General features: G+C 46.5%; 1 protein-coding gene across 1 annotated transcript; it reads left to right on the top strand.

Moving 5' to 3' along the window:
- Nucleotides 1–347: 347 nt before the first annotated feature.
- On the top strand, nt 348–5634 carry ZIC1 (Zic family member 1). The gene is made up of 3 exons (XM_025377080.1): nt 348–2084; nt 3594–3757; nt 4431–5634. The coding sequence occupies exons 1-3, from the start codon at nt 1103–1105 to the stop codon at nt 4626–4628; spliced, it is 1344 nt and encodes a 447-aa protein (XP_025232865.1). The 5' UTR covers nt 348–1102; the 3' UTR covers nt 4629–5634.
- The last annotated feature ends 5094 nt before the right edge of the window (nt 5635–10728 follow it).

Here is a 10728-nt window from a genome sequence, read left to right as displayed (position 1 = left end):
AAAAAAAAAAAAAAAAGAAAAGAAAAAGAAAAGAAAAGAAAAAAGAAAAAAAGAAAAGAAAAAAAAATTTCCGTGAGAAGAGGGAAAAAATTTGGCTAAAAAAAAAGTTGCTACTCCTGGCGGCCCTGGTTTGTCAAAAGGGGATGTCAAGCGCTTTACAATACCTGGGATTGATGAGGCGGGCGGGCCAATGAGCTGCGCGCGGCGCCTCGGCGCGCCCTCCGTTGGCGCGGCAGCTGAGGGCGGGGGGAGTGCAAACGCACCAATGGGCGCCAGCGTCGGCAGCACGTGACACCTCCCCCTGCTCCCATTCATCAAGGGGGGGACGGTGTCGTCCTTTCAATTCATTTATCTGCAGGAATGATTGCTGCTATCAGTCTCGCGCTCACCGCCCGGCTGAGGAGGTGAAAGTTTCTCCCCAGGAAGATAAACCGCAAAAGACAATATTGTGCATGATTTGCGCCTTTTCTTTGGCTTTTTCTTTCTTTCTTCTCCCCCCACCCACTTTTTTTTTTTTTTTTTTTTTTTTTTTTTTGCAAAAAGCAGAGAGGGAAAAAAGGAGAGTGAAGGAGCGAGGAGGCGAGCGTGAGAGAAAGGAGAGAGAGAGAAAAGAAAGAGCGAGGGGCTAGTGGAGAAGTGAGGAGGGGCGCGCGGCGCGAGGCGGAGAGAGAGCGAAGCTGTCGCGGCTCTGGCGCTCACATTCCTCTATGCTACAAATCCAGGAGGAAGTTTTTTTGGGGGGCTGAGATGCTCCATGCCTTTCCCCGGGCAGCCTTGACGCGCGGCCCTCCCGGCAGAGACTAAGCGGCGAGAAAGTGCGAGCCGGGCCGGCAGAGTCTGCCTGGCAGGCGCTGGAGCCTGTCTTACTCGCGGCCCGCAGCCGTCCGGCTACTTTGCGTTTGGCCGGGCCAACGCCCGGGCGCGCCGCGCCGTTGCCTGCAGGCTAGGACTTCGCGAGGTGGGTCGACTCCCCCTCCCTCCTCCTCTTCTTCCTCTTCTTCCTCCTCCTCTTGTTCCTCCTCCTCCTCCTCCCGATTTTCCCTCCTCGGCTGGCGAGGGTGGGGGGGGCGGGGGAGGCCGGGGCTCGCCCCGAGCAGCCACGATGCTCCTGGACGCCGGCCCCCAGTACCCAGCGATCGGCGTGACCACCTTTGGCGCGTCCCGCCACCACTCCGCGGGCGACGTGGCCGAACGAGACGTGGGCCTGGGCATCAACCCCTTCGCCGACGGCATGGGCGCTTTCAAGCTCAACCCTAGTTCGCACGAGCTGGCTTCGGCCGGCCAGACAGCCTTCACGTCGCAGGCGCCAGGCTACGCGGCTGCTGCGGCCCTGGGCCATCACCATCACCCGGGCCACGTCGGCTCCTATTCCAGCGCAGCCTTCAACTCCACGCGGGACTTTCTGTTCCGCAACCGGGGTTTTGGCGACGCGGCGGCTGCAGCCAGCGCACAGCACAGCCTCTTTGCTGCATCGGCCGGGGGCTTCGGGGGCCCACACGGCCACACGGACGCCGCGGGCCACCTCCTCTTCCCCGGGCTTCACGAGCAGGCTGCCGGCCACGCGTCGCCTAACGTGGTCAACGGGCAGATGAGGCTCGGCTTCTCGGGGGACATGTACCCGCGACCGGAGCAGTACGGCCAGGTGACCAGCCCGCGTTCCGAGCACTATGCTGCGCCGCAGCTGCACGGCTACGGGCCCATGAACGTGAACATGGCCGCGCATCACGGCGCCGGCGCCTTCTTCCGCTACATGCGCCAACCCATCAAGCAAGAGCTCATCTGCAAGTGGATCGAGCCCGAGCAGCTGGCCAACCCCAAAAAGTCGTGCAACAAAACTTTTAGCACCATGCACGAGCTAGTCACGCACGTCACCGTGGAGCACGTAGGTGGCCCGGAGCAGAGTAATCACATCTGCTTCTGGGAGGAGTGTCCGCGCGAGGGCAAGCCCTTCAAAGCCAAATACAAACTGGTTAACCACATCCGCGTGCACACGGGGGAGAAGCCCTTTCCCTGCCCCTTCCCTGGCTGTGGCAAGGTCTTCGCGCGCTCCGAGAACTTAAAGATCCACAAAAGGACGCACACAGGTACGGAAACAGCTGCAGGACCCCTACCCATTCCCACTTGGGCCTGGGACCCAAACCGAAAGTCAGCGGCCAGGTCGCACAAACGCAGCCTCGGTGGGATCCCGGGCGTCAGGTTCCGGCAGGCAGGCAGGGAAATTGTGCGCTGATTTTTAGTTTGGGGCTTGAAATTACGGAAAAAAAAAATCATACATACATATATATATATATATAATATATATATATATTATATATATATATATATATAAAACCACACAGAGGGCGGACGAGAAGGATCTGGGGATACAGATTTTTTAAATGAGAAACATAAAAGGTCGGAGAACAGGAAGCCAAACCTGGTTTGGCGGAGACCTTGGTGCTTTCGAAGCCGGGGAAAGTGGCTGGCTCCGGGCAGCCGCGGAGGCGCCAGCTGCTCAGGCTGCAGACAAATCTAAACGCTTGCTTGCTGCCAACATCTCTCTCCGTGCACTTCACTGAGGACTTTGCCAAAGGAATGAGCTGAGGAAATTGAGGAGGCAGGATTAAGGGCTTAGAAAGAAACAAAATAGAGACAGAAAGAATTGAGACAGAGTGGGGAAAAGAAATAATTTGGGGTTGCGGAGACTTTTGGAGATTTATGCACATTTGAAGAGTTCAGTTTTAGTAGTGACTAGTTTTAAGAGTGGGCTTGAGGGGTGGAGAAAGTCCGAGGAAGGCAAGGAAGACCTTTTTGTCTGTTAGACTCCGTGAGGGTGGTTTTCAAAACACCAGATTCCCCGTTTTGGCCTTTAAAAATAATTAAGACACACGTCCGGAACAGTTTAAAAAAAAAAAAAAGTTCCCGCGAGCTCAGGGTTGTAGCCTGGCATCAGGCAAAACATTCTGGGCCCCCTGCCCCCAGGAGGCCAGGAATTGGGTCTGCTTTCCTATTCTGATTTTCCCGGGTGAGGTCTGAGAACCGTGCTTGGGACTTCGGGTTTAACGCCCGAATCAGGGAAGAATTTGCGGCGTTGAGTTCTCTACCGCCCAGATTACGCTATAAAATGCGAGTGTATGTAGGGAGCGGGGTGGGTTGGAGGAGGCGACGAGGGGATGCGGAGCGTCGGGGAGGGGGCAGGGGGAGGAGAGAAAAGCAATAGGGCAGGAGAATAAGCCGCAAACGTGAAAACTAGAAATCGGGAGCCAGGTGGAAGCAATTCGAAATCGTGTATATAACTCTGGGTAATACGAGTTTCCAGACCTGATGCTAAAAACTGACTCCTCCTCCTCCTATTTTTTTTTTTAAACCTAAAAATAAAATGTAGATCTAATTGTATTAGGGATTAAAATAGAGTTAAAATATTTATAATTCAACTGCAGATGTAAGAATTTATTGACGTTCCGGGTTTTTAAACTTGCAAAAAGCGCTAATCCTGGGCTGCTGGCTTTTTTTTTTTTTTTTTTTTTAATTTTTTTACATTTGTTTAGTTTTTGAAAAACGGCCGCGGGATTTTTTTTTCTAATTAGACCCCTCTCATTCTACTTTCGCACCAGGGGAGAAGCCCTTCAAGTGCGAGTTTGAGGGCTGTGACCGGCGCTTCGCTAACAGCAGCGACCGCAAGAAGCACATGCACGTGCACACGAGCGACAAGCCCTATCTTTGCAAGATGTGCGACAAGTCCTACACGCATCCCAGTTCGCTGCGCAAACACATGAAGGTAATCGCCGCGCTCTCGTCGTCCCCTTTGAGGCAGGAGCTCTCTTGGCTCTCGGCTTGGGGTCGAGCGGCGAGTGGCAGCCAGGCAGTGGCGGGAGCCAGAGGAAGCGGGAAGGCAAAGGTTCCACTCAGTGGAGCTGGGCAGAGAGGGTAGGGCGGGACCTGGAAAAGGGGATGGGAGTGCCCAAGGCCGTTTTAAATTCTTGGTTTCATAATAAAAGTTAAAAGAGGCGAGTATGAGCACAGGCCGCCACTGAATTTGGCCCGGAGCTAGGGCTTTTGCTGGGGGTTGACGCTGCCGAAACTGCGGCCCTTGCTGCTGGCCGGTGAGACTCAAGAGTTGGACTCCTGTGCCCAGGCCTGAGCTCCGGCTCACCTAAACACGGGCAAACAAAGTTCAGGGAAAGAAAGTGCAGTCTCTAGCCTCAAATCCACGCTCCCCCTTCCGAGACCTATTTTTCTTTTGTGAGTCTTGGGGACGCTGACTTTCCCGGGAGCACGATGTCTGCAGGCCTGTGAAAGGGCACCAAGCCCAAGGTCCCGCTGATCGGGCCTCGCCTGTGTTCAGGGGGCTCCAAGAGGTCCAGGAGGAAGGGCACTCGCGGCAGTCGCCACTCTAGGCGGCCGCCACACTGGCTCTTTATGTCCGTAAAAACGCGACTTTATTCCTGCAGGTCCACGAATCCTCCTCGCAGGGCTCGCAGCCTTCGCCGGCCGCCAGCTCCGGCTACGAATCCTCCACGCCTCCCACCATCGTGTCTCCCTCCACAGACAACCCGACCACCAGCTCCTTATCTCCCTCCTCCTCCGCAGTCCACCACACAGCCGGCCACAGCGCGCTCTCTTCCAATTTTAACGAATGGTACGTTTAAAATCAGAAACAAAACACCGAACAAAACCCTATTTAAGAGACTGATCACACACGTATACACAACATTACTGAAAGAACCCTGCGAATCAAAACAACCCCCCACACAGACCCCGCAATCCTTTTTAAAAAATCTGCCAATAGACCCAGGACGAGTAACAGAGGAAGTATCAACCTTTAAAAATTTCCTTTCGCTTTCATTATTTTTCCTTTTTTGGCGAAGGCTTGGTACCCAAGGTGCGGTAGGGGGTCTAGGGGGAGGAGGCCACCTGACCAAATGCCGCCAACCCCGAGGGCCAGTTTCTTGTCGGATCCGTACGGGCTCTCTGGGGCTTCGGCTTTTTTTTCTTTGTTTTCTTGTAAATACAGAATTATTAGCTTAAAACTGTACTGTTGAATTCTGTAAATAGTTATATCGCGGTTGGAGCGGGTGGGTGGGATTGTGGCGTTGTGGTCTTTGCATTGGGGGAGGGGGGAGGGGCCGGGCGGGTGGGGGGAGGGGGAGGGGTGGGCGGCCGAAAGCCAACTGTTTGTACTGAATGGCAAGAATGTTCTAGTAAATGTGTACCAAAATGTGAATTACTTTGTACGATTACAGTCTCCACGTCGACCTAACCGAATATTATTGGTATTAATGTGCTTTTTTTGTATAAAGTGCAAACATTTCGTCCAAAAGTCTAAGTACTTTAGTGCAGTAAAATGTTGTTTCACGTCCTGTCAAGAATTCGTATAGTACGAGCCTGGATCTGCGTGTCAAACTGTTCCATTTGTTTATGTAAAGTGATATTAAAAAAGATATAAACTATAACTGTCCGTTACTTTTGGCAAAAGATACAACCACATAATGTATATAATTCCTAGTTTCCATATTTATCCGCATGTAAAGGGCCGGTTTATCCATGTTACAGCTCTTCAATATTTATGGTTAGAAGAACTCGTATGTACACTTTAGTTTCCAGAACTGTTTGGTAACCTTTCGTACCTTATTAAAGATTCTTAAATCTCAGTGATTGTGGTAGGAATTTCTTCTTCACTCACCAGCAACCTGCTGCCTCTTCTGCCAGTCTTAAAGGGTCTCCGGAAAAGCTCTGCAGTCTCCCTTGCCTTCCCTTTCTGTCATTGCAGGTCGTATAAACGTGATAAATGAATGCTACCCTGCTGGCTCTGCGAGAGAGTGTAATTAGTATTTATATCAAAATTTATGAAACAAATTTTCGGTCGCGGTATAATTTAAATGACCTTTGCAGATGTAGAATAACAACCATAAAAATAACAGAAATAGATTGCACAGGCGACATCAATATTAATGTAGACGAATTGTCAGAAGCTCAGGGGCTCGCTCTGCAACATTGCAAATGAACTTGCAGCCGAGGGTTCCGCTGCCCCGTAGATTAAATTCCCCTGGCTGAAACTGAGTTGCAGATTTACAATATCATATTTTAAATTGCTGTCTTCAATTAAACCGTTTATGACCATAACTAATTTTCAGGATGTCGATGCATGCTTTTCCAGGCCTTCCTTCTTTGTACAAAAGTAAATGTCCATAAAGCGTTTCACTTATATTCTTCAAACATGATGCTAATTTAAATTAATTACTTCCTATGATATGTTATTGTTCCTATGATTTTGCCAGTGTTATTAGTTCTCTCAAAAATACATCTAGGGAAGAGGATTATTTTAAGTAATTTGATTATCTTTCTATCTCTTTTATTTATTTCTCATTTACTTAAGAAATTCGTTCCATTGGTTGGCGTTGATACAGTAAATTTGTAAATGAGGAGACAATATAAAAAATCTAAATTACTTGTGCTTAATGACTGTGGCAGAACGCCTTTTCTCTAAATCAGATTGTCTTTCTTGCAGTTTAGTTTGATAGATTTGCAAGCTATGCTGCTTCCATGAAGTTAGCTGCGCTGGTAGGAACGCAGGCTTCTTTGTCTCTGGTTGTAGCTTGCATGATCGCCCCATTAGGCAGACAACGTAGCCGGAGATCACAAATCAGGCCCTTGGCTGTAGCTGCTAGGGTGTGGAGGTGCAGAGCAGGCGGCAGAAACTGACCTCACTGGGCAAGGAGGGCCGTGGACCTGATTCTTTAATATACTATATGTGTTCAGGAAGCCATAGACCATATTTGACTCTGAGAAAGAAAACAAGAGGAAAAACCCCACAAAGTATAAATAACCCCTTAGGATACATCTATTTTAAAGTGAAATTAATTTTTCAGATTAAACCATTGGCCAATTACAAGATAAAAATGTTCAATTCTCTTTAAGAATCCTTTGTTGACTTGTCTTTTCATCTCTTACTATTTATATTTGTCACTGTTAGTCAACAAAGTCTTATTTGCTGAGTAAGGACTTTGCTGCACATCAAACACTGGGGAGGGTGGTGTTTAACTTTTTAAAAATGTTATTCTGATTATAACAATAATATTGGCTTTTTCATGAAAAGAGCGCCACCTTGCAAAGTTTAGTGAGATTTATGGAAGTTGAACACCTAAGCAGGAACTGCTGCTAGCTCCAAAAATTTGTGAAGCAAAAGCTAGCCCCAGTTGGTTTGCAAGTTTGAAATTGATTAACAGAGTTGCATTTGAAGTGACTCCAGACATTAAGTATAATAGTTAAAAACAGAAAGAGGAATAAAGAAATCTCTTCTCTCTAGAAAAGATAACACTGCAATTAATAATCCTTCCCACTTTCATTGAGATCAGGTTGTCTGATAACCTGATATGAGTGTGATAATGGCAAACATGGTAATAATGGTACTTTTGTAATTTCTCTGGTTTTTAAAAGAAAATAGTAAATGATGAGTTCGTCTTTTCTTTGAACATTCCTATTCCTAAATGTAGTTTACCTCAAATTTGGAATTATAAGTGTCTAATTTTTATTATGTATCTGATGCCCCTTTTGCTTTAATATCATAGTGTAATAATTAAATATCACACTATGACATATGATTTAAGTAGGATATTTTAACGATACATTTTAGGGGTAAGTGTGTACCTCAAAATGACTTCATATTTCAAATATCTATTTAGACTTTGAAGGCCAAATAATTTTTAAGAAAACATTTGAAGAGTAGTGTGTTAGCATTTGTGAATAATCTCACTCACAGCAAATAAATGTAACAGAAGCCAACATTTAAGGCAACCCTCCTGTGCATTCTCTTTTCCAACACCTATCACAAAGAAAAAGTCATTAATGATGTAGGTGGCCTAAAATAATGCTTCGAACTTAAATGTAGTCTATTATTTTGCTGGCACCTTTAATATTTGCTTCTTGAGATGTATTCTTCATACTTTTTTTCATGGACTATTAGGTTTTGAAATACACAAATGTGAATAGCAAAATATATTCTTAGACTCTGTTTAGCAGGAGCTGAAGATGCTGCAAATGGCCTGTTTCCTGTTTCTAGATTCTGACTTAGGCAGAATGCTTTCCTGGTTCGTTTTGTAATTGCATTGTATTCTGAATACTATCAAATGATTAGAACAGCTAACAAGTTATTAAAAAGTTATGTTGTGTCAACAGAAAATGCCTGAGTACAAGCAATCATATTTGAGAAATGAAGAGAAATGAGTTGTGGTATGTGTGTATGTGCATTTATAGAGCAAGCATATAAATATACAAGCACCATTTATGTGGGGGCTAAGTAATTTTCAAACATTTCAGATCCTTTGTTTTCTTCTTCAAAAGCTACCCCCAACTGCTTTAAGCATTTGCAGCTGATGATTTTGATTTTTTAAAGTCAAGCATTCAAGTTAACCTTTAAAAAGCAAACCACCTCCAAAAGAAAGATGTAACCTTTCAATTGCCCCATCTGCTTATCTTTTTTTTTTTTTTTTTTTTCTCTGACAATGAAAGTAGCACTAACCTTCTTTGCTGATGGGCCTGGCATTTAGATGCTTTTATTGTGAAGTTTTCTCAGAACTTTTAAAGGGCTGGCCAGAGAATTATACCCTCAAGTACCTCACCTAGCCCCAAAACCTTCCAGAAGTTTTCTTTTTGAGGCCAACATTATATCAGTGTCTGGGACCCCTTGTGAGTCAGTGCTGTTGGAGTTGTTACCTGAGCATACTGCTGTTCAGGAAGTGAGTTGGAGAAGGCCCTAGACCTTAAAGAGAGGATTTAGTTTAAGATGTTATGAGGAGTTACTCTATGTGGTCTGCCACGCTCAAAATAAAGGCACTTGTGCCCTTGGCTGTGGACTAGATATAAAGACATCAGCTCTTACACATTCCTAACTTCCATTTCTTTTCTTTTTCCAACTTAAAATACTGATTACAAATTTATCTCCTCCTCTCTCAGTACAGAGTTCTGTCTTCCTTGTAGCATCAAATGTAGTTAGTTCTTAGAATTATGTGTTCATATTTGAGGGGGGAAAGTGTTTTCATAAAGATAGTCACAGTTGATATCAACTGTTTTAGAATTATTGAAAATAGTGTGGCAATGGAAGGATTGATCTTGTCTGTGCCGTCAAGCCGCTAAAGGTACAAGTTACCCATGAGAGTCTCTCTTTCAGCTTTTTAACCACCCTGTCCATCCTCTGTAATATGTACCATTTAAACTAGTTAAATATAGAAAGTAGGGTTATTATGGGTAAGCATAGAGCAATTTTTAAAAAAATGATAACCACTATTTGGGCCAAGAAATACAAAAAATGTTAACTTCTTATGTCACAGTCAATCCTTTTCCTCAAAGTTTATTGCAAATATAATGGTGTAATAGGTGCAAATTATGAATAATGTTCTCCTTAAATCTATGCAAGGCTGGTTTGCTCCAGAGTCTCTTCCTTAGCAAGAGGAAACACATCAGGCCAAACCAGAGGCTATTTTTACTGTGGAAGCTGGGATCTGTCATCAGTTCCTAAAGTTGATATCCATTTTAGAGTGAAGAACTAAAATAGTATGAAGTTTCCAATTGATGTTATATACTAAAGGTGAGTTTTTTAAAAACCGGACTTAGCTATCTAGAGTGGAAATATCATTTGGCAGTGAAGATGCCACAGACTGACAGTGTGTCAACTGTTCACAATACTTTGGTTGCCTCTGATGGTTGTGAGACATCTCTGTAAGCATATGCAGGAAAATTCACGTGTTGTGAAAGTTACACAGTGACATTTTCACCTACAGTACACACAAGAATCAACTATTGAACATGGGTATAAACATATTGGAATCAATCTTTAAAAACAACAATAGCAAGCAAACCCAAGCCGTCCGACCTTAGCAAACTTTAAAAACTTGTTATTTTACATCTTTCTTTTGTGTATCAATATCCATTAAGTTACAGAAAGCGGGAACGTAAACGACGAGAGAAACTCGCATCGCGATTCCTTTCTAAACATGTTCCGTTCATCCGGGAAAATCTAGCCTCTGACTAAGAAAACTGGAAATTGTGGAGAAAGGACAGGGGTGAGATGAAGTGCGAAAAGGGAAATTTTTGCATTGGTGGATTTATTGAAAGCATGGAAACAGTCTTCGGGGGTAGGTGTAGGGGGTGCAACAGCGAGACTTCCCCACAATACCTCCACGGAAAGCTGGGTCGTCAGCATTTGAGGGACCCTCCAGCCACCCGCAGCCCGGCGGGGCGCTTTCCAAATCGTCGCGGCAGGCTCTGGCCGGGCAGGGCGAGATGTGCGCATGCGCGGCCTGCGGCCCGCGGTTCCACGTGCTGATGAATATGCATGAGACTCCCCCGCCCTCGCGGGCTGGAGAGAGAACCACGCAGAGGCTCCGGCCTGTGAAAGTCTCTGGCTAGGCTCCCAAAATAGTGCGGCAGGGTAGCTGCACGTGTTTGTTTTCAAACCGCGCTGGTTTAAGTGAGTTCACAATGCCGAGCCGACAGCAGAGGCTAGAGCAACCTGGGGCTGCTGCCATTGGAATGGCGACTTGAGCGGGCCTGTCAGGGCCTCTCCTTCGCTGAGGGCCGGGGGCTGCGGCCTGCTGGAGCCCCAGCCGGCCACACCGCAGTGCTTCGGGTGGCTGGGCTTCCGGTTCACACCAGGCCTATCAAGGAGGCCTTCTTCTCTAATCCTCTCCCAAGCCGGAGCTGTAGCCCCGGCTGTTCTCATATCCCTAGCCCCTCGGAGAGGACTTAGCCTGC

This window comes from Theropithecus gelada, chromosome 2 (assembly GCF_003255815.1).
Source record: "Theropithecus gelada isolate Dixy chromosome 2, Tgel_1.0, whole genome shotgun sequence".
In the NCBI taxonomy this organism is placed as follows: domain Eukaryota; kingdom Metazoa; phylum Chordata; class Mammalia; order Primates; family Cercopithecidae; genus Theropithecus; species Theropithecus gelada.
Note: the sequence above shows the minus strand (reverse complement) of the source record. Positions and strands in the feature narration are given on the sequence as shown.

Coding starts and splice junctions, on each gene's coding strand:
- ZIC1 (XM_025377080.1), top strand. CDS start 1,103: ATGCTCCTGGACGCCGGCCCCCAGTACCCAGCGATCGGCGTGACCACC. Junction 2,085..3,593: donor CCACAAAAGGACGCACACAG/GTACGGAAACAG, acceptor CTTTCGCACCAG/GGGAGAAGCCCTTCAAGTGC. Junction 3,758..4,430: donor CGCTGCGCAAACACATGAAG/GTAATCGCCGCG, acceptor TTATTCCTGCAG/GTCCACGAATCCTCCTCGCA.